General features: G+C 50.0%; 1 protein-coding gene and 1 long non-coding RNA gene across 3 annotated transcripts in view; one reads left to right on the plus strand and one right to left on the minus strand.

The window, feature by feature from the left end:
* Nucleotides 1-16523, minus strand: part of Tns4 (tensin 4) — a 24904-nt gene extending 8381 nt beyond the window's left edge. The window contains exons 1-8 of one of the 2 annotated variants that reach the window (XM_031353188.1): nt 16425-16523; nt 16190-16325; nt 12493-13008; nt 6472-6847; nt 4390-4814; nt 1762-1848; nt 1324-1449; nt 46-138 (exon numbers count right to left, since the gene is read on the minus strand). In XM_031353188.1, coding sequence (XP_031209048.1) covers nt 46-138; nt 1324-1449; nt 1762-1848; nt 4390-4814; nt 6472-6847; nt 12493-12919 — 1534 coding nt within the window. In that variant the 5' untranslated portion in view covers nt 12920-13008; nt 16190-16325; nt 16425-16523. The remainder of the gene's footprint in view (nt 1-45; nt 139-1323; nt 1450-1761; nt 1849-4389; nt 4815-6471; nt 6848-12492; nt 13009-16189; nt 16326-16424) is intronic. The other variant, XM_031353189.1, reaches the window with a different exon arrangement.
* Nucleotides 16524-16760: 237 nt separating this feature from the next.
* The window catches only part of LOC116078168, a 15272-nt gene continuing 8907 nt past the window's right edge, over nt 16761-23125 (plus strand). Inside the window, exon 1 of the long non-coding RNA XR_004113440.1 lies at nt 16761-17475. This is a non-coding gene — a long non-coding RNA (uncharacterized LOC116078168). The remainder of the gene's footprint in view (nt 17476-23125) is intronic.

A 23125-nucleotide genomic window follows, 5' to 3' on the forward strand; every position in this document is an offset into this window, starting at 1 on the left:
GGCTGGGGAGGCTGGGGGAGGCTGGGGCGGTTGGGGGAGGCTTACCAAAGTAGGGCTCCTCATCCGCTCCTTTCAGATGCACCCCCTTGGCTGACGACTCGACCAGGAAGTGACGGATAAAGTCAGTGTTGTCCTCACCTAGACCAAGAAGGAAGGGGTTATGTTTCAGATCCCTGCCTTGGCTGACCCTGGACAGCTTGGCCCTGCCCACTTCTCCCAGGTCCATCCCAGGCTGTCACGTGCTAGCCTCTGCCTCTCTGTGGAGGTGCAGATAGGAAACCTGTGTTCACAAGCTCCAAGGCACCACCCGTTTGCACAGAGGGTCTGTATTTAGAACCTCCCCTGCCCATTCCAGGTGCCATTATTTCCTATCAGCTCCTCCCAGCTGGAACAGAGCTGGCTCTGACAGGTAGCAGAGAGAGACTCTCCGACCCCACCCACCAAGGCTTTCTTCTCCACCTGGGCTGATTGCCACTTGAAAGGCTTCCTTGAAAACAGAAGCCCGCCCCAGAGGTTGCAGAATCCCACACTCCCAACAGGATGCTGTGACTATAACCCATGTTAGGCAGTGCCTCTACCTCTGAGCCAGCTCCCCAAACCCCTGCTAACAGCACAAGGTTGGGGGGGGCTCTACCCTCATTCTATGCCTTAACTTCCTTGGCGGTCATTCACTCCCTGAGACTCACTCCTAATTGGGTTGAAGTGATGGGACTACTACCCTGGGATTTTGTAGTACTGGCATAATTTGTTCTCATCTGCCTTCCCAGCGAGGTAGTTTCGTGTTCGAGCCTTCTATGCATACGTCTGGTTCCTTGCACAGGGTCTGTTATAGATCTGATAGATCCCTCAAGAGAGGTGCGCTGAAGTTACCAGATGACCACGTGAGATCATAGGCGGGCCATTCATTACACGTGTGATAAGCTCTCTCACACAGGATGAGCTAGTGAACACATGGTAAGTTGTTTTATGAATGATAAGCTATCGGGCATCGGATAAGCCCACAAATACATTATTAGTTTATTAGGTTCCTGGAGATAAATCCAGGCTAGACCGAGGTGCCCAGAAGAGAGCAGCCTGAGGAGGGGCTGTGACATTTTTTGCAAGGGTGTAACAGGGAATCTGGGGAGGCACAGGCATCTCAGGCTTTCAGAGTTGGTCTCCATGGTGCCTAGGTCCTAGAGGGTAGGCTGGCCTAGAGTCCACCGAGAGGTGGACTGGACTGTCCACCCAGGAGTCACCCTGATAGCCACTGTCAAGCTGGGACAGAGTCAACCATGGTTGGGGCTCCAAGGTGATCAAGCAAAAAGGTACGTACATACACACCTGGTCGGTTTGGAGCAGATGCTGGGGTCTCTTGTACCTTCAGGGCAAGGCCGAAGGAGCCCCGGTAGGAGGAACTGTCCCTGATGACAAAGGCGCCCGACTTCTCCGTCCTCAGCAGACTGATTGCTGGAACACTCTTCAGTTAGAAGGCGATCCGCTCGCCCACTCTCTATTCCCACCCCCACAGGGTCCTCACAGCGAAGTCACACAACCGTTTGTCCCCAGGAAGTCTTTCTCCGGTCTACTTTCTGCATATTTTGCTCATTTCCTAATGAGGCCAGCAGGTCACCCACCCTTTTCTGCAAGCTGTTGTTTGCCACCTGCTTTTTATTTTTATTTTTTTAACCATGACCCAGGGCCCCATCTGCCTGCTGCACAGTACAAGGCCAGACATGATTACTGAGTGGCTTGTCCTCTGGGACACAGTCCTGGCTTTACCTTGCTCTCGAGTGATGCTTGGCTTAAACCAGTACTTCGATGTGTCCATCACGAACTTCATGGTGGGCTGCATGTCCTTGGCAGGACCTGGAGACAGGCAGAGAAGAGGTACTCTGTAGGCTGGATAGAGGGTCACTAGGAGACTGCAGGAGACCCGCCCTGCTCCTCTTCCCAGGGATCCCATTTGGCTCATCCTTCCTGAGCCCAGGAAGATCTCCGGGGTCTCTCCAAATAGCCCAAAGAGGAAAATCTAACCTGAGCTGTAGCTCACTGGGCAGAGTGCTTGCCTAGCATGCACAAAGTCCCGGTCTGATCCTTAACACAATGCAAAATAGGACTGGTAGTGCATGGCTGTGATTCCAGCGCTTGGGAAACCAAGGCAGGGGGACAGCATTGAGTACAAAGCCAACTGGACTACAGAATGAGACCCTATCACAAAAGCTGGCAACTGTCCTGGCAAGATGGCTCAGTGGGGAATAGCCGTTGTCATGCAGGTGTGACAACCTGAATTTGCTCCCCTGAACCCACTTTCCACCTCCACCCCCCACCCCCACCCCCACTTGCTCGCTCTGCTCCAGCCCTGCTCACTCTGGCCCTGCTCGCTCCAGCCATGTTTCTTTCCTATATGTGGTGGGTACATTGTCACTGTCTTCAGATACAGCAGAAGATGGCATCGGATGTCCATTAGAGATGGTCGTTAGCCACCATGTGGTTGCTGGGAATTGAACTCAGGACCTCTGGAAGAGCAGTCAGTGCTCTTAAGCGCTGAGCCATCTCTCTAGCCCCCCCACCCCCGAACCCACTTTTAAAAAGTCATTCTTTGACCTCCACCTGTGTCCTGCGGCATCTGCCACACACCAGCAACAATGATAAAGTTTTTTATTGCTGTTTTAAAGGCATAGCTGGGGTGCCATTTTCTTCTGTTTGGGTTGCTTTCATGAGAGTGATCCATCTGGAGCTACAGTGAGTAGCTCATGTACACATCTTGGGAAGCCCATGGCGAAGCCAGGCTCTGCCTGCAGATGGCTGAAGGGGGAGAGTCTGGGACAATGTCCTCGGGTCTCTGCTCATGCATGGGAGGTATGTGCCCAGAGAGTGCTATGGCTCAGCCTGTGTTTACTGATTCAGATTCTTGGGAAGTCTGTAGTCACGGGCTCTGGGAAGGAGGGTGTTTGCTGTTTTGTGGTTTTCAGCCATCTGTGTTGGAATGTATTGTCTCCATTCTGTTTGCCCCCTTTATGTTAGCGTCATCCATGAACGTCAGAGTGAGGACTGATGCGCCCTCTGGCTCTCCTTGGATTAGCCAGTTAGTCACCAAGCCTCTTGCTCAGACAGCCTGAGGGTTGCCTGGCTCTTTCCTCCCTTTTACCTCAACTGCCCAGCCCTGATTCTAGCCCCACCACCCTTCTGCCAAGTGGCTTCCTGGTAAATCATTCTGCCTGTACTACTGACCACACATCTTCCCTGATTTACTTCCCAATGGCCCTTACTGTCCCAAGAAGGAAATCTACTTTTTAGTTTGACATTCATACAATCTGCCACTATTCTCAATGACCTGTACCTAACATTCCAGGAGTTTCCTTACTGTGCACACTGTGTGGGCACATTGTTCTAACTATGAGGTCCCAGCTGGTCTTTGCTAATTTGTGGGTTCTTCTTTCTCCCACCCTTTATCTCCCTGGTTTTATCTACTGTCACTAGATAAGAAAGAAAGAGGAGAGAGAGGAAGGGAGGGGAGAGAGAGAGAAAGAGAAAGAGAGAGAGAGTGAGAGAGAGAGTGTGAGACAGAGAGTGAGAGAGAGAGACAGAGAGTGAGAGAGAGAGAGAGAGAGAGAGAGAGAGAGAGAGAGAGATCCCTGAATCTAATTTCTTTCCTTTTGTTTCTATTTTTGAGCATGAGACTACTAACAAGCCACAAGCAACTCCCCTGAACAGCCACCAACCACCAACTTCAGCTCTCCTCTCCGGACCCTAGCTTTCTTTCTTCCTTCCTTTCTTCCTTCCTTCCTTCCTTCCTTCCTTCCTTCCTTCCTTCCTTCCTTCCTTTCTTTCTTTCTTTCTTTCTTTCTTCTTTCTTTCTTTCTTTTTTTCTTTCTTTCTTTGTTTCTTTCTTTCTTTCTTTTTGGTTTTTCGAGACAGGGTTTCTCTGTGTAGCCCTGGCTATCCTGGAACTCACTCTGTAGACCAGGCTGGCTTCAAACTCAGAAATTCGCCTGCCTCTGCCTCCCAAGTGTTGGGATTAAAGGTGTGCGCCACTACTGCACAGCTATTTCTGTGGTTTTAAAGAACCCCAAATCCCAGAATCCTCACTACAAATGTCTTCGCTTGTTTTTCCAGGCTGCCTGCCGGAGCCTTGCAGGTACTTACAGGTGCCTTCCCCATGTGTCACCTACGAAGTGTCTCTACCTCTGTGATGACACTATTCTCTGGTAAGCCTTGGTTTGGGCCACCCTGTCTAGTTTGTGTTCATCTGTGTGTCCTCACAATGCTTGGCATACAGTGGGTAGTCAATAAAAATGTTAAGTGGCTGTTGCCAACCCCCAACTTCCCACACCCCCTGCCCCTTGGACTTTGACCAGTCCCCCTAACTAAACCGTGCAACGCTGGAGGTATTGGATTACAACATACCTTCTGGAGATGCAGTGACAGGAACACCCGGCATAGTCTTGCTGTGGCTCTTGGTGGCTTGACAGAGGTTGCTGGGAGATGTAGCCCTAGATTGGACAGAGTCCTGGTGTCCTGGTGTCCGCTGGGCTGGGGGAGACTGTGGTTCTGGGCTCCCATTGATGAGCACTATAGGTATGTCCACCACGGAGTTGGTGACAGATGGGGGACAGCTACTGGCCTGCTCCTTAGCCACTGGAGTAGACTGCGTTGCTTGGGGCTGGCCCATGCCCAGTATGGGGTTACTAGGAGCCTGGGCATCACTAGGTCTCACACACTGGGATCCTCGGTCCAGGCTGTGGAGGCTGGAAGATGAGCTGGCTGGACTTGCCAAGGATCTAGAAGACGACGGATAGCTGGAGAGGCTTGAGTGGGGGAGGGACTGATTGCTGCAGGAAAAAGCACACAAGAGTATTAATTAGGGTGTTCAGTGACAGTGACTTGGGGTCAGAGCTAAGTTCTAGAATCTAGCTCTCTGGGGACCCTGTCTTGGGTCAGTCAGAACATTGCATATACCCTTAACCAAAAACTCAGAGCAAAGAGAACCCTCATCTGAATTCTAAGGACTGCACCGGGGTACAGAACCTGCCTTGGCCTAGATGATCTCTTGTCATTTAAACTAGCCAGTGGAATTAACCTCCAGCAGGTTAGCCTGGCCTGGATTTTCTGTTTTCCCAACCAGGCTGGTCTGATGGCATGGTCACAGACAGCGGCATCTCCACTTAGGAGCCCTGTGGGGACAGGCTGCTCCACCTGGACTTGACATGTTTTGGGCTGATGCAGGGGGAATGTCCCATCTGGAGGAGGTCACCTCTACTAGGCCAGCAAGCATGGTGGTGGGATCCCTGGCAAAGGCCTTGGCCACTGCCGGTGGAGTTAGTATGTGGGACTGAGGTCCTGTGGTTTAGTGGTCCTCAAGCTAAGATGGGCTGCTGTGCCTTTCTATTGTGGGGCCTAAGAACAGCGACCCAGGACAGTGGTAAATAAGGACCAGGGGGCTTGGTCCCTCCTAACCAGGCTTTATCTGTACTGGGGGTTGGGGGATAGAAGATTATAGGGGGGAGGACAGGATGTGGGGGTGGCTTTCATTCCTAGATGCTTCACCTCAGGCCCCCAAGTGAGATGTAATTTGTTTGTTTGTTTTGTTTTTTGAGACAGGGTTTCTTGGTGTAGCCCTGGCTGTCCTGGAACTCACTCTGTAGACCAGGCTGGCCTCGAACTCAGAAATCCACCTGCCTTTGCCTCCCAAGCGCTGGGATTCCAAGCGCTGGGATTAAAGGCGTGTGCCACCACTGCCCAGCGAGATGTACTTATTTTTAAAAGTTATTTATTTTATGCATGTGAGTGTCATGCCCGTGGAGGTCAGAGGAGGGCACTGGCTCCCCTGGAACTAGAGTAACAGATGCTTGTGAGCTGCCATATGGGTGCTGGGAACTGAACCTGTGCCAGAGGAAGAATGATCTTAACCATTGGTGGGAGCTACCTCTCCAGCTCCCACCGCTAAGTTTTAAAAGTCTTTCCTCCAGATGGACCATGTGAGGGTGGGAAAGAAAGCAGGCGAGTCTCTTTAAAGTAGCACTCTAGTCTCAAAAGGCCAATGGAAGCCAAGAGCTTAGCACACACACTGAATTATGTTCTAAATGCTTTGAGGGGAACTTGAGATAGAAATGCCTGTGACGGCTGGAGAGATGGCTCATGGGTTAAGAGCACTGACTGCTCTTCCTGAGGTTCTGAGTTCAATTCCCAGCAACTACATGGTGGCTCCCAACCATCCATAATGGGATCTGATGCCCTCTTCTGGTATGTCTGAAGAAAGCAATGGTGTACTCATATACATAAAATAACTAAATCTTTAAAAAAAAAAAAAAGAAAAAGAAAGAAAAGAAATGCCTGTGACACTACAAAAGACAATGTGCATGCTTTTTCTCTTGATGCTGTGAATTTTGCTCACAGAACACCATGCCCTTCTATTGTGTGTATGTGTGTGTGTATATGTGCACACGCTGCCATACATGCAATTGCAGTCTGAACACAGACAAAACTTACCTTCCAAACACATAGCTGACATCTGATACGGGACTGGCCGACAGCACAGAGACCCTGCTGCCCCGCTGTGGGGCCCGGAGCCCTTTCTCCCAACCTGGAGGAGTTGCCAGCGGGGATCCTGAGGCCCTGCTTTCGCGGCAAGGGATGGAACTGCTAAGGGAAGAAGGGGTGGAGGGAGAGGGTCCCCTGCCCTGGTTCCCAGAGAAGATGAGACTCTCGCTGCTGCTGCTTCGAGTTTCCCGGGGGATGTCTCTGGAGAGGAAGAGGCCGCCACTGCGTGGGGAGCCAAATGGTGGGGTGACACATGGGCTGGAGCAGCGTTGGGGACCGTCAAGGCATCTTGATCTGGTGGAAGTCACTTCGATATACTTTATATCTTTGAGGAGGAGAAAGAAATGGTGCTGAGTCCTAGGAGCCATGAGAGAATTGGTGCTTCCTCTCTAGACCCGGGGTGGAGCACTGTCTGGCACAGGTGGTGGAAACTGGGGGTGCACAAGCTGTCCCCCTTCTAGAGGGTCATGAATCCTTCCCGTGGCTTCCCAGGATGGAAACCAGGGTAGAGCCCTGGAGAGCACTCAGTTTACTAAAATGTCTCATCCCTCCTCTATTCAAAACTGTGGAGCCCAGCCTGCCCCGGGGTAGTCACGCTTCCTTCCTCGAAGTCAGGTGAAAGTAGGCATTAGGTTAGGCACACAGGGCTATTGGGCTGACTTGGGCATGCTGGTTCAGGCGATGTAGAAACAGCCTGGCTCTGCAGTCACAGGAACTTGGGCGTGAATCCTAACGTCAGCGCCTTCTAGCCAGGAGGCACTGAGTAACTTTCCAGACCTCTCTCGGCCTCAGTTTCCTTATCTGCAAAACCGTGATCGACCCAGCCTTCTAAGATGGTGCTGAGGAGCGAACACGGGATGAATAGACCCTGGCTCAGGATGGATCTCAAGGAAGGAACATTCCCCACCAGCTGCTCTTGGTAGTCCAACAGGAGCCCCCTTGCTGGCTCACAATGGGTATGTTTGGCTGAAGAGGATGAAGGAACATGATTTGGGGAACTACACTGTGCTCTGAAAGAGATCTGACAGTAAGAGAGATTCTACCAGGAGGCTGGCAAGTACAGTTTACACACACACACACACACACACACACACACACACACACACACACACACACACGAACTTTTTGAGACACAATCTATCCCCATACTCCCTAAGCAGCCCAGGATAACTTTGAATTTCTGATAATCCAGCCTCTACCTCCTCAGTGCTGGGATCCCAGATCTGAGCCACCACTCCTAGTTTTATGTGGTACCTGGAGTACTGGGGATAGAACCCAGGGCTTTATGCATGCATGGCTAGCCCTGTACTGAGAGCTGCATCCCTAGCCCCAACCTTCTATTTTTAGAAAGACTTTATAGTGTTTATACCCATAACCACCTCTGACCCTCACACTGGCCCTTGGGCAGGCCAGATATTGTTTTTACAGAGGCAATCAGTGACTGGAGATTGTGTGGGAGTTGAGGTTTCTTGCATAACTTTTACCAAAGATAGGCAACTGCGAGCATGCAACAGAGTTGCTACCTGTGCTGTCACCCCAGCTCCATTCAAATGCTATAATCCCCAGAGTAACAAAAAAGAACTCAAGCTTCAGATAGGTTAAGTGAGCTCTCCAACGCTACACAACTGAAGAAACTTCAATTTCTGCCTTTGAGCTGTGTTAGGAGCTTTTTTTCTCAGACAAAGAGGAACTCTTTGAGATCCCATTTTAAGGATCTTCTTAATGCTTGTCAGCCCCAGTGTGGGTCTCTCGGCCTGCTGAGGTCACTAGCCCCCAATCTTTATGGATCATAAAATATCTAAGACCTTGTCTGGGAGCTGAGTGTGTGTGTGTGTGTGCGGGGGGTGGGGTGGGGGGAGCTCTGTGCTGTGAGTCACCCCTCCTTGTCCTGAGGTAGATGACTGGGGAGGTGGAGGCTCCCACCCCATCCCGGGGTGCAGCCACTGTTTACAGGCCTGTGGGGCAAGTCCCGGCAGTGTAGGGTGGATGCAGGCGCCAGCCGCAGGCCTGGCCGGTAAAGGGAGGGCATGTGGGTGGGGGGAGGAGAGACAGTTATTAAACAGCCTGCCCTTGGGCCTGGCAAACAGCCTTGCCTGGCAGTAACTGCTGGAAAATGAGATGTGGGGACCCGTTCCAAGGATGGGGTGGGAGGTCGTGGAGAGGATAAGGGAGATGGTGTTTGGGTCTTGGAGCCAGGAGCCCTCTCTGGGATGGCGACCCTGAAGGACAAGTATAAAGAAAGGTGAACAGGAGGCAAGGAAGGGGGCTGCTGACCAAGTTTTGGGTTGGGGATGAGAGCTCCAGTGAGTTTCAGACGTATGTAGGTTGCCTCTCAGCAAATTCCAGTTTAGGGAGACAGAGATAGGAGAGACAGGAACAAGGGCTTTAAGGTTTAGAAATAGCCAGACCTGCCACTCAGTAGGGGGTGACTGAGAACCCTGGCTTCCCTCCTCCACCTCACTTAACACTTCGGTTAGATGAGATCACTGTGATTTCCCTCAGCAGGGACACGCGTCACAGGGGCTAATCCTCCCAAAAGGAAGTCTATGCGGCTCTGTCTAGAGTGGATGACCAATACCAAGGGAGGAGAAGCAGGACTGTGGGCCTCTGCTGGTTCCTGAGGACAGGGTCCCTCAAAGGAGGATGGATGGGATGTGGGGTGGGGAGGGGGGCAGAATCCACACTGAGGATGTGAGGACGGAAGGGATCTCCCCCAGAACTATGTGAGGTGCCTTGGGCCTGTGGATGCTTTCTCATCAGCAACAGTGGCCCACAGGAGGGTTTGGGGAGGCTGAGAAGGGCAAGAGCAGGCCTTTGGTGCAGGCATCTGCCATTCTTGGGGAGGGGAAGGCCAATTCCTGAAGGGGAGCTGATTTAGTCTCACCGTCTTAGGAGGTAGGACTTCTCAGGGATGAGAGGCATGTGGGCAGCACGTGGAGGCAGGACTGTTTACCAGCTACCAAAAAGAACGAGGGAGATGGGTATGCCTGTAGTCCAGCACTCCAGACAGAGGTTGGAGGTTGCCTGGTTGCTGGCTAGCCTGGGCTACAGAGCAAGACTTTATTTTTTAAAAAAAAAGGGGGTGGTGGTGGTAGGGTGGGGTGGGGGAGCCAAGGCAGAGTGCTGTCAGGACTCTAGCCACTTCCAGTATTTTTTGTACTCCTTGTTTCCCATAGTGGGATGGACCCATGCTTATCACGTGGCAGGCTGTACCCAGAAAAATCTGAGGATGGGGACCCCTCAGCCATTTGCCATCATTCCTTCAGTGGAGGAGGACATTGGTTGGGTGTCTACCCCACACCTCACCCTATGCTTGTGGACTCCAAATACCGATCTTGCCCCAACTGGTTTTGGCCAGGTGGAATCCCTGCCCTGGGGCATGAACATTAAAACCCTGGGCTGGCTCCTGCCAGCGATAATTAGGCTTAAAGTGCTTCCCTACAGGGATGTGCCTGGCCTTCAGCAGCAGAAGGTGGCTGGGGAAGAAGACAGCTTCCTTCATAGGCTAGGCAGGACTAGGGGAAGCCTGCGGAGGCCAGGATCCCCGGCTAGGTGCAGGAGGGCCAGGGTGCTGTGCTGGCTTCTATCTCAGAGTCTACACTGACTTGGGGCTGGCTGTATCGGCAATCCCCACTCTATCGTGGCTTAGTGCACCAAGCCTTGTGACAAACGGATTCTTTCGGGTTAAGAGCTCTTATTTTGTTCACTTCATAGATGAGGAACCAAACATATAGAGGCGATGTCAACAGCTTATGTAAGGTCAGCCTGAACCCAGTGGTTAGGGGTCACGGGTTCCTTATTCAAGCCCATGTCCAAGTAGTTGTTCATCTGTAAAGAGGGATCAAATTCTCATCTCAGTGAAGTACGATAGGACTGAAGATTCCTAATCCTAGCGCTTGGGAAGAGAAGGCAGGAGGGGGAGAAGGAGAAGGAGGAGGAGGAGGAGGAGGAGGAGGAGGAAGAGGAATTCAAGGTTATCCTGAGCTACTTAGCATGACTGGGCTATGTGAGATGCAGGGGTTTTTGTTTATTTGTTTGTTCTTTGGTTTTTCGAGACAGGGTTTCTCTGTGTAGCCCTGGCTGTCCTGGAACTCACTCTGTAGACCAGGCTGGCCTCAAACTCAGAAATTCACCTGCCTCTGCCTGAGATGCAGTTTTTAAACAAAAGATTCTGTAGAAGGTACTCAACATAGGGACAGGGACAGGCATGCAGTAAATGCTCAGTAAGTGAACGTTGTCCTAGATTCCAGCCGCACCGCCCGGCTCCTGCTGTCTGACCCCTGGAGGTCTGCCCCATAGGTCTGCTGCTAGCTGACCCTCATTCTCAGAATACTTGAGATTTCCAATGCATGGGAAACTGAATTGGCACCCAAGGCTTTCCAGCTTTCCTTGGACTGAGCAGACTGGTGTCGGCTTGTACCAGCTTGTTAAGGCTAAGACGGCAGATTTCAAGATGTTGTCTAGCTGGTTGCTGAACACGGCCATTATTAACAATTACTTTCTGCAAACTCATAGTGAAATAACTTAGATTCAAAACACAACAAAAAAAAAGAGCTGACCAGGTACAGTGTTCAAGAGAGAAGATGGAGTTTTAGGACTAGCCTGGGCTACACTGAAACTCTGGTCTTAAAAAACAAAACAAAACACCCAAACCAAAAAACCAGCTGGGCAGTGGTGGCGCATGCCTTTAATCCCAGCACTTGGGAGGCAGAGGCAAGCGGATTTCTGAGTTTGAGGCCAGCCTGGTCTACAGAGTAAGTCCCAGGGCTACACAGAGAAACCCTGTCTCGAAAAACCAACCAACCAACCAAACAAACAAACAAAAAAAACCAATGTTAAAAAAAAAAAAAAAAAACCAGGACGAACAACAATATGAACTAACTAGTACCCTCAGAGCTCCCAGGGTCTCAACCACCAACCAAGGACTGCACATGGAGGGGTCTGATTGTTCTGGCAGCATGTGTATAGTAGAGGATTGCAAATTCGATCATCAGTAGGATGAGAGGACCTCGGCCCTGTGAAAGTTCTGTGCCCCAGTGTAGGGGAATGCCAGGGCCAATAAGTGGGAGAGGGTGAGGTGGCAGGCATGGGGAGGGGGGAGGCAACGGGTTTGTTTTTGTTGTTTTTGTTTGTTTCTTTGTTTTTTGGAGGGGAAACTGGGAAAGGAGAAATTTACATGTAAATAAAGAAAATATCTAATTAAAAAAAAAAACAGGCACATTGAGAATACATACACCCCATCATTGCCCCATTATGTATGCTTTGAGTTAGACGGTTATTGTATTGGTGCAGTGAGACTGATTTTGTCAGGAGCTTGGAACTGGCTGGGATGGGATCATTTAGACCATGGGAATGGACCAATGCTTCAAAGCAGGGCTTCTGCCTCCCGAACAGAGAGCCAGCATATTTTCTCTTGAGTTCTCTGTCCCTCCCATCCCACGATCTCCAGCTTGGACCTTTCTCAAGAGATGTTCCCCTAACCAGGCCCTTAAAGGGGTTAGGACCACCTAGAACTCCTATGATAAATTCAGGGGACCAAACTATAAAGAGACTATAAAGAGAAACATCAAGAGCTTAAATAAGGCCCAGGGACTCCACAATCAGGAAGCCCTCACTATGTGCACATCATCGTGTGGAAACTGCTCACAGGAACAAGCATATTTAAGTTCTCATAAAATATACACATATACACACACACACAAACACACACACACACACACACACACACACACACAAAACTAGAACCTACCAGTTTCTAAACTCAGGACCTAGAAGGAATTGTATAGTGAGAGAAACTTGTATTTATACTTTTTGTGCAACAGAGAAATCAGAAAGGTCAGTAGCTTATTTGGGGCTGCATAGTATTCCCCACAACACAGGGCAGCCTGTGCCACAGATTCTGTGGAAGAGTTCTTATTTGATTGAGCTCTGTCCCCCAGCTCCCCTCTTGGTTGTGGCCCAAATCCTTACCTAAGGCTTCAGGTTCCTCCTTCTTGTTCCTTGAAGACATACTGTTGGTAGACTCAGCCTGGGGACCAGCAATGCCAGGGGGAAGCAACTGGAAGGTGGGGTCTAGCTCTAGGATCATCTTGTTGAGGGCCTCCAGTGAGAAGTCAATGCAAGAGTCCAGATCCTGTGAGGCCCCTGAGTCCTGCTCCCCAGGGCATTGAAGGAGGCAGTGAGCTTTGGCCTCGGCTTGCTGGGCCTGCTGGAGCCTGTTGGAACTGCCTTTGCAGAGTGTGGGGGCCATCAGAGGCTGGGCTCCCCAGCTCTCTGTGGTGTAGTAAGGACACAGGGCTGGGAGGCCAGGGCTGGGGGTTGGGTGCAGGGCCATCCTGGATTCCTCATGGGGAGTCAAGCTGACCACATGACCTCCAGTCAGCAGGGAGCTGGACATGATGGGGCAGTGAGTCCAGGGCTTTACCTCAGGCAAGCAGCCTCACTTCTACCCCGGAGCTAGATCCTGCTCACGAGGGCTCGAAGGACCTGAAAGACAAGGGTGGTATCTAAGTGACCTCTGTAACTGAAACCCCTGCCCCAGGTCCTCAGCGAAGGACAGATGAGCTCATTCAGTGCAGAGTCCCAGCTGGCTTCCTGGCTTTGACACTCACTGGCTGTGCAAGTTTGGACAGATGAATTAAGTTTTCCCCAACTTAGTTTCCTTATTTAAAACATGAACTAACCCTAATAATATGCTCTGGACAATGCCTGGTATAGCTGAGCCTCTGAAAGGGATGGGTAGGTGACTTAAAGGGATGGTTGGTAATCACTTACAATGTCATGCACATATTTCTAGATGAATGTTAGCCAGTTGTTGATGAGGAACTACCAGGTTCGTGAAGCCCTTTCAAGTCCTTGTAACAACCTTATGAGGTAGGTACTGCTTTTATCCCATTTGGCAGTAAAAAGAAGGGCTCAAGCGTCACTTAGGTAACGGATGTCGGAACTGGACTGGACTGGAGGCTGCCTGTGGTCTGACCTCCTGCCCTGAGGCTAGGTGGTGAAATGGGTCAGCAAGCAGGCGAGCAGGCGTGAGTAATATCACAGGAGACTCAGGGACTTGCAGGAGATTCTGTGGCCCTGGTAGGGGTGATGGCCAGGGAGGACTTCCTGGAGATGGGGACATGCAAATGGAGAAAAGAAGGGGCTAGCAGGGCAAGACAGGTAAGATTGAGGAGGGAAGGAATTAGTCAAGCAGTAGTGTGTGTGTGTGTGTGTGTGTGTGTGTGTGTGTGTGTGTGTATGGCATGTGCAAAGGCCCAGGGGCCAGATGGGAGGTCAAAGGTTTCCAGGAAACAGGAGTTTGGGATGGAGGGATAGGGTAGAGTCAGTGAGCTAGCTAGGCTCTGCCAAGACTCACAGGCTCAGCTGAGGATCGACAATTCAAACCCTGGAGGGTAAGAGCAAGCCACAAGAGTGTTTAGAACTGAGTAGTGACATGGTCCGCCGACAGTCACTCCCCTGAGGGCTCATCCAGAAAGAGAAAAAAACGACCTAACTTTTTAATCTTCTCTATGTGAAAAGTTCTTCCTATTGTCTAACCTTGATGCCACAGAACTTGTTTGTCATGGATTGGTGTTGAGGAGGAGGTAAAAGGTCCTGGGACAGCCTAATGAAAGAGCTGGGTGGAACAGGGACACGCTCACCTCAGTCCCTCTGGCAGCTGTGAGCCTTGCTGCCTGCCTACCGTGTCAGAGCAGCAAGACTCACAGCTTACCATGTCAAGCTACAATGTGCTGTGAGAGGAACCATTAGACAGTTCTGGAGTGGAGTTAGACATTGGGGCTCATGGAGTATGACATCCTGTTTCCCGGGTACCAAGCACCCATCAGGCTTGGTCAACAAGCCTTATGCAGCTGCACCTGGCAATTCAACCTTCTTGAGGCCCTAAGCTCTAGTCTCAGTCCATTTTGCCCCTGAAGATATCCAGACTCACAGAAGTCAAGAAAGCACCTGGGAGCCTGGCAGTGGTGGCGCATGCCTTTAATCCCAGCACTTGGGAGGCAGAGGCAGGTGGATTTCCGAGTTCGAGGCCAGCCTGGTCTACAGAGTGAGTTCCAGGACAGCCAGGGCTACACAGAGAGACCCTGTCTCGAAACACCAAAAAAAAAAAAAAAAGATAGCATCAGGGATTGGGTGTGTTGCACACACCTGTAATCGCAGCACTAGAGATGTAGAGGCAGGAGGAGCTACACAGTGAGTTCAAGGCCACCCTGAGATAGATGAGTCCCTGTCTCAATTCCCCCATCCCTCATCCCCCAACCAACCAATCAAATAACCCACAAACCCCCAAGAGGCTTCCTATTTGAGATTCAAATCTAGGCCTTGGACCTTTGTAGTTTTAACTCCTTCAGCCACATGGAGTTCAAAGGCAGAGGGGACACAGAGATGGGGGCATGGTATGCCTAATGACAAAAAGGCAGGCCTGTCTGGACCCCCTCCCCCCAAGCTCCTATGGCTATGCTATCAGACTTCTTGGCTGGGTCCTGGAAGGGGGGTGGTGGTGCTCATGCTGGTGTGGAGAAGTCATGTGCTGAATCAAACCTACAGATGGCAGTGGAAGGGAGCTGGCCTCAGAGTGCCTTCCTTGGGGGCAGCTAAGGACACAGAACCCAAGACACAGCTTTTCCCACAAGCTCTCCAAGAGTCCAAGGAGCCAGGCACAGCTTGCAGGGTTCACTGCCAGGTCTACAGAGGAAGCTGGGGACTCCGGGCAGGGTGTACTGGAAGCTGAGTATCCCCCATGACCAGGACTCAAGATTGCCCAGCTGCTGCCTCTGTGCTCCTGTGGAGAAGGACACTTCCTTCTCGGAGCAGATCTCAGAGGTTTGGGTTTTTTTTTTTGTTTGGTTGGTTTTTTGAGACAGGGTTTCTCTGTGTAGCCCTGGCTGTCCTGGAACTCACTCTGTAGACCAGGCTGGCCTCGAACTCAGAAATCCTCCTGCCTCTGCCTCCCAAGTGCTGGGATCAAAGGCGTGTGCCACCATTGCCCAGCAGAGGTTTTATCCCTCTTATGGTGACTTGATAATACCAGACACTTGACCCTGGTTCTTTTTCCCAACGGTTCTGAGGGGGGAGTGCTGGCAGGGCTGAGGGCCTTGCCCAGGCTACAAGTGTATGTCCAGGGTCTCATGATAGGCACTCTTACCTCTAAAAGTCCCACAGGATCACCCTCTGTTCTGGCTGGACCCAATGGATACTGCACTCCAGGGAGAGATGCTGAGGAAGCCCTTCTGTATCTTTCCAAGTCACCCTGGACTCAGGCTCAGACCCAGGCTCTGTCTGCTCCTCTGAGATGTTGCTCTATACTCCAGGGCCTTCCGGCCCTGCTCTAGCTCTTACACAGGACTGCCTGGACTCAGATTGTGTGTGTGTGTCTTAGGGAGGATTCCAGTTATCTCTGCTCTATTTACAGCTCCCTCCTACCTTCTCTTCTTCAGATTCTAACTCTTGTTCCTTTTTCTTCTCCTCCCCAAAACTTTGGGAGCAGGGAACCGCTAGAGCAGCTGGAAAGCCCTCGTGGTCATCCTGGTTTACCTCGTAGGAGCCCAGGTAGAGAAGGCAGAGGATGAAGTCCCAGTCTACTCCACCACACAAGCCCAGGATCCCCATCATTTGAGCCTACTCCTCATTGTCCCTTGCCTCCCCAAGAGCCATGTGGCCTCACCTGGGGCAGCAGGCAGTGGACAGACTTCTAGTCTGGCTTAGTGCTCTGTCGGGAAGTCTGGGTCTGTCCAGGATCTAAATCTGGTGTCCAAGATCCCAGGGTCAGCTTCTTCTTTCGTGGCTTCGGATTCTATTATCTGTGCACCCGGATGCAGACTTAGCTCTGGTTTAAGCGCAGACAGAACTAGGTTCTCCGACCCAAGTGGGTCCCCCACCCAGTGAATAAAAGCTCCTACCTTGCTCTTGGCCGCTGCTCCACTCACTTAAGACTCCCGGGATCAAACTGTGCTGAAGCCAGGTAAGCTGTAAGAGGAGGAGCCAGCAAACCTCAGGGCCCGCCTTAAAAACAGCCCGCCTTCCGCCCCCGCTTCTCTCCTAAGGCTCTACACGTGGCCTTGACAGCGGTTGGCCCCGCCCCAAAGGTGTCCTAATCGTCCAGGTTAGGGGGGTGGGGAGGGTGAGAGAGAGAAAGAAAGAGAGAGGGAAGAAGGGAGGGAGGGAGAGGGAGACTGTGTGTGTGTGTGTGTGTAGGGGCTCCAAGTTCCTAGCTTGGCCCTTCCCGTATACCATGTGATCAGGAAGATGCCTGAACCAAGGTGTGCTGCTGCGGGCCTCCCTTTCAACCTATCTAGGAAGGAGGAAACAGTGGGTTGGCAGAGACAGTGAGAAGGGAGAGCTTGGGTCTTGGTAAAGTACATTAGTGGGTAGGAGACCCTTCCCCAGACCTATTCTGTGATCTGGACGCCTCTGTGAGGCCCACGCATGGTCTTTTCTTCCTTCTGCCCTGTTCCAAGGCCACCTCCAACCTGGGAAATGAGACTTCTGGCCTAAAGGAAGACGCTGGAAGCCTGGAAAGCTCTGCCTAGGGCTCGTTGCCCTGCTTCTCAATGATTCACCCTCCTAGGAAGCTCTGCTAGGTATCCTCCCCTATTTCCGTGGTGGCTCCAACTCCCTCCCTGCCAGGGGTCCTCAGGATGCTGTGAGGGAGTGTCTAGCCAGAATGAGGGGCACTCAGACCCCCATTTCAGCACGTTGGGGTAAAGTGTTTCAGCCTGGAGACACGTGATGACCCCAGCAAGCTGATCTTGAGAGTGGGTGGCCCAGCATCTCCGTTAGGCCCTGCAGTCTCCTTCCTGGATTGTTTTTGATGCCCTGTGGTTTTTGAAGAGGCCAATGTGCCTGCCACAGGAGGAAGCTAGGTAAAGCAGTACAAGGCTTCTCTTTTTTTGAGAGTAACATTGAGAGGTGTCCTCTGGTATCCATATGATCCAGCAGATGCCAAACTTGGTGAGTACCTAATGTATCATTGAAGGAAGAAACTGGTTTGCTGTGAGCTAAGGCGGACATGATCTGTAGGCTTTAGCTTCGTGGGTGGGTGGGCGGGAGGAAAGTGCTGCGTTTCTTGGGTGGAAGGGTGGGCTACATGGAGGAGAAATGGCTCTGCTGTCGTAGCTCTGTTGGTACTTTGCTTGCCCAGCATGTAGGAAGCCCTAGATTTGATGTTTTGCTTTTCTCTGCAGTTAGTTTTTTTTTTTTTGGTTCACACTCAGCCACTTCCTCCAACTTAGCTAACCCAGAACACTGATTTCAGTTTCAGCTGCCCACCCTCTTCTCCTCGCTCCCGCTTTTTGACACAACCAGCATTACCAACAGAGTGACCTATCTTTGTATATGCTTGGTAGGACCGTCTTCCTCGGCCTGCTGCCATGATGGGCTCCGGTCTTGCATCTGCATGCCTGGGGTAGACCTTTGTCTTAGTCAGGGTTTCTATTCCTGCACAAACATCATGACCAAGAAGCAAGTTGGGGAGGAAAGGGTTTATTTAGCTTACACTTCCATGTTGTTGTTCACCACCAAAGGAAGTCAGGACTGGAACTCAAGCAGCTCAGGAAGCAGGAGCTGATGCAGTGGCCATGGAGGGATGTTCCTTGCTGGCTTGCTTCTCCTGGCTTGCTCAGCTTGCTTTCTTATAGAACCCAAGACTACCAGCCCAGGAATGGTTCCACCCACAAGTGGCCCTATCCCTTTGATCATTAATTGAGAAAATGCCCCATAACTGGATCTCATGGAGGCACTTCCCCAACTGAAGCTCCTTTCTCTGTGATAACTCCAGCCTGTGTCAAGTTGACACACAAAACCAGCCAGTACAACCTTGTTATGCTGCTTAATCTTTTTTGAATTTGATAATATTTTGGTGAGAAAGTTGACTCCTGTGCTCATGGGGGCTATTGGTCTGTAATGTTCTTATCCTTGCAAAGGTCAAACCTTTGATTTGGGCATTAGGGTAACGCCAGCCTCATGGATCATCAGGAAGGGCTGTTTTCTGAAAGTGAGTGCAGGGAACTATGTTGTACCCCTTGCTCTGCAGTGAACTGTCCTGTTGCTTCTGCTCTGGGAGATAATTACAGCTGCCCAGTCCCGATCCCTGGATTCCACGTTCATAGAATCAACAAAATGAGGGTGGCACATGCCTTTAATCCCAGCACTTGGGAGGCAGAGACAGGCAGATTTTGAGTTCAAGGCCAGCCTGGTCTACAGAGTGAGTTCCAGAACAGCCAGGGCTACACAGAGAAACCCTGTCTCGAAAAACCAAAAAAAAAAAAAAAAAAAAGAGAGAGAGAGAGAGAGAGAGAGAGAGAGAGAAAACTGTGTCTGTACAGAATCCTTGTCATCATCTCCTAAGCGTAACAACTACATCATCGATCATCGTAGATATAAGTATCTACAAGTCAGTTATTTATGTGAGAAGATGTATGTAGGTCCTACACAAATACACCATTTTATCTAAGGGATTTTAACATATGTAGATTTGGGTATGGAAAGGGGTTGGGGGTCCCTGAGTGTACAGAGAGACTAAGAGGCAGGGTGCTGGTATTTCTTTAATACATATTCACAGCCTTTTCTCTTCTTTCTGCTCTCTCTCTCCCTTCCCCCTTCTCTTTCTTTCTTTAACGGACTCTTATTTCATAGACCAGGTTGAACTGAAACTCACAGTCTCCTGCCTCAGCCTCCTGAGTGCTGGGATTATAGGCGTGAATCAACCAACACGGTCTGACTCGTGGCTTTTCTTTTTCAACCTTGAACATATTATTCTCAAGCTGTTGTCCTGTATCTGTCCTTCTGTCCCAAGCAGAATGTTTAAAGGTACAAAAAAAAAAAAAAAAAAAAAAAAAAAAAAAAAAAGCCCTGACTCTTTTCAATGTTGCCAGCATTCCTCTCATGAAAGAAGAAGGGAAATTTGATTAAACAAGTAAGAATTGTTATTTCTTATATTTCTTTTGTAGGAACTCCATTTTGTGTGTCTATGTGTTTGTCTCTGTGTGGGTGTGTCCCAGTTAGCAGCTGTCAGCTTGACACAGACTAGAGTCATGTGGAAAAAAAAAACAAAACAAAAACAAACAAGTCTCAACTGAGTACTCATCTTTTATCTTGACTTGTGAGCAAGTCAGTGAGATAGTGTCTTAAAAGGCCCAGCCCACTGTGGGTGGTGCCATTCCCTGGGCAGGAAGTCCTAAGCTGAACTGAGCACAGTCTGTGAGGGAGGCAGAGAGCTAGCTAATGAGAAGCATTCCTTTGTGTCTTCTGGTTAAGTTCCTGCCCTGCCCTTCCTTCTGAAAGACTGTGACCTGGAGGTGCAAGGTGAAACAAACCCTTTCCTCCACTAAGAGGCTTTGGTCAGAGTGGTTTGTCACGGTGACAGAAAGCAAACTAGAAGAGGTGTGTGTGTGTGTGTGCGTGTGCATGTGCATGTGTATGCATGCATGTGCACGAGTGTGTGCACGTGTGCGTGTGTGTATTTGTGTCTCTGTGTGCATGCCTATATAGCTCTGTGTATCTGGGTATCCATGTGTGTATTTGTGTCTGTGTATGCATGTCTGCATATCTCTGTGTGTGTGTGTGTAGTGTGTCTGTGAGTATATTTGTGTCTATGTGTGTACTTTTGTCTGTGTTCATGTCTGTGTATGTGTGTGTGTGTGCATGTGTGTGTGCGTGTGCGTGTGTGTGTGCATGTGTAGGCGAGAGATCAGCTTCAGGTGTCTATCACGAGGAGCCATTTACCTTGTTTTTATTTTTGAGGCAGGGTCCCCCAATGGTACCAACTAGGGTAGGCTGGCTGGCCAGCAAACCTTGGGGATCTGCCTGTCACTGCCGCCTCAGCACTGACTAGAAGGTCACACACGATCACCCCAGCCTCTGCACCGTTTTAAGAGTGGGCGTTAGAGTTTGGTCTCAGGGCCTCCTGCTGCTTTCATGGCAAGCACTTTACTGAGTTCTCTGCCCAGTCTTAGTGAACTTCATTATTAAACTCATTATCAGGTATTATTAAAACACACCCATCAAGCACTCTTGCCTTTAGGCACTGGAATACAGAAACAAAGGGGCAAGGTTGCCCACTCCAAGGAAATCACTGTCCATTAGAGGCAAAGACTCCGGTCTCAGCTGGTGCTAGTCTACGGAAGACCAGAACTCCACTATCCTAAACAGCGGGCGTCAGTCAGGTACAGCTAGTGGGTTACTCCACACTGAGATGTGTTTGGAGTACACTGTAATTCAGATGTTAATGGCTTGGCAGGAAAGATGCAACCTATATTATTCATAATTAAAAATGTATTTATGTCTTGTGCGAGGTGGAACGGGGCAGTGTGCCATGACACGCATGTGGAGGTCAGAAGACAACTTACAGAAGTCAGTTCCCTCCTTCCATCCCACGAGTTCAGAAGCTCAAAACTCAAGTCATCCGGCTTGGCAAGGGTCTTCCCCCTCTGCTGGGCCATCTCAACAGCCCTCTGACTCATGCTGTTTTATCTCAGTGTTGTGTTGAAATGGTGATGCTTTTTGTGGATCTTGGGTTAAATAAAATAGATGGTCAGAATTAATTTCATTGGTATCAAATTACCACAAACCCAGGGACTTTAAACAACCCAAACACACGGTCTCACAGTCATGAGCCCCGTATCTGATAAGGACATATTGCTTTTGGAGGCCAGAGGGAAGAAATTCATTCAGGAGCCGTCTGGAGTCCTTGAATTGTGTCTACATCGATTTCATCTGTGCCTTTGTTCTTCATCTCTCCCCTTCTGCTCGCCTAATCCCCTTCTGTCCATCTTGTACAAGGCCACTTGCTGTGGCATCTAGGAACCACATGGATAAGCCAGGATTACTCCTCTCATCTTGAATTCCTTCTCCCTCATCACCCATAATTAAATTACAATTTAATTAATATTTAAAGGCGGGTAGGACCTGAATTGCTTGATATCTTTGGGTGCTTGTTATTCAGCCTACTCTGGGTGTGACTTGCACTGTATTTTGGGTGGGGAAACTTCAACCCCCAGTAACTCATGGAGAGTGTCATAGGTTCAAAAAGGGCAGATGAGATTTGGAATTGGAGGGGCATTTCCAGGGACTCCTTGGATTTTATTTTATTTATTTATTTATTTATTTATTTATTTATTTATTTATTTATTTGTGTGTGTGTGTGTGTGTGTGTGTGTGTGTGTGTGTGTGTGTGTGATAACTCAGGTAAGCCTGGCAAAGTCGCTGAGGAAGTAACCTAGAGAGAATGTGTGCATGACATGGCCCCCACCTCCCCTTCTGGTGAGCCCTTCCAAGCTAGAGCACTGTGTGCTAGACGTTGCATTTCTCAGTTTCTTTTGCTGTCAGAGTCCCACTAAGGTAGTCAGTTACGTCCACTGGGCAGACGTGGGGGTAGGGACTTGGGAGAGGCAGTGTCTTCTTTCTGCCATGCAGCTTGCTGCTGTCGGTCAGCCTGGTGAGGGCACTGGAGTGTTCAGCTGACCAAAAGCCTCTTAGTGGAGTGGAAGCCTCTTGCTCTTCTGGGTCAGTCTGTCCGAAGGGAAGTCAGGGCTGCCACAGCTTTTGGTGGCTACACAGTTGCTGAAATGGCTTTTTGATCCCCTGATCAGTTATGAGCATGGTTCTGGAAGTCAGTGGTCCCTGAGTAGTTCCTCATTTTTAAAAAAAGCTTCCTCATAGTACCAGAGAGGTGTCCGCTTCCCTGGGGACTCTTTCAAGCACATTCTTCTGGGATCTGCTTCACATATAGCTGCCTTCTCCAGTCCTCCCAATGAGTTTTCTATCTTTTCCTCTTTTTTTCTTTTTCTCTTCTTTCTTTGTTTTTGTTTTTCCAGACAGGGTGTCTCTGTGTAGCCCTGGAACTCACTCTGATGACCAGGCTGGCTTCGAACTTAGAAATCTGCCTGTCTCTCCTTCCTGACTGCTGGGATTGAAGGTATGCACCACCACCACCTGGCTCCAGTGAGTTTTCTTTCTTTCTTTCTTTTTTTCTTTTCTTTCTTTTTTTTCTTTTTTTGTTTTTTGTTTTTTTCGAGATAGGGTTTCTCTGTGTAGCCCTGGCTGTCCTGGAACTCACTCTGTAGACCAGGCTGGCTTCGAACTCAGAAATCTGTCTGCCTCTGCCTCCCAAGTGCTGGGATTAAAGTTGTGAGCCATCACTGCCCGGCCTCCAATGAGTTTTCTAGCAAAGGATAACAGCATAAAGTTCTTCCTATTCTGGGCTGGAAAGATGGCTCAATGGTTAAGAGCACTGGCTGCTCATCTGGGGGGCCTGAGTTCAATTCCCAGCAACCACATGATTGCTCACAATCATCTGTAATGAGATCTGATGCCTTGTTCTGTCTGGTGTTCTCTTCTGGCATGAGGACATACATGCAAACAGAGTGATTATATATAATATATATATATATTACATAAATAAGTCTTTTAAAAAGTTCTTGCTGTTCAAATTAGCTCGAATGCCCTACCAGAGTTATTTTTACATAATAAGACACCATGTCCAAGGTGCCTTAGAAAAGAGTTTATTTGAGGCTTACAATTTCAAAGGGTGAGTTCATGACCCTCATGGTGGGGAGCATGGCAGCAGGCAGGCAGGCAGGCAGGCAGCAGGCAAGCAGGCAGC

This window comes from Mastomys coucha, unplaced genomic scaffold (assembly GCF_008632895.1).
Source record: "Mastomys coucha isolate ucsf_1 unplaced genomic scaffold, UCSF_Mcou_1 pScaffold5, whole genome shotgun sequence".
Taxonomy (NCBI): domain Eukaryota; kingdom Metazoa; phylum Chordata; class Mammalia; order Rodentia; family Muridae; genus Mastomys; species Mastomys coucha.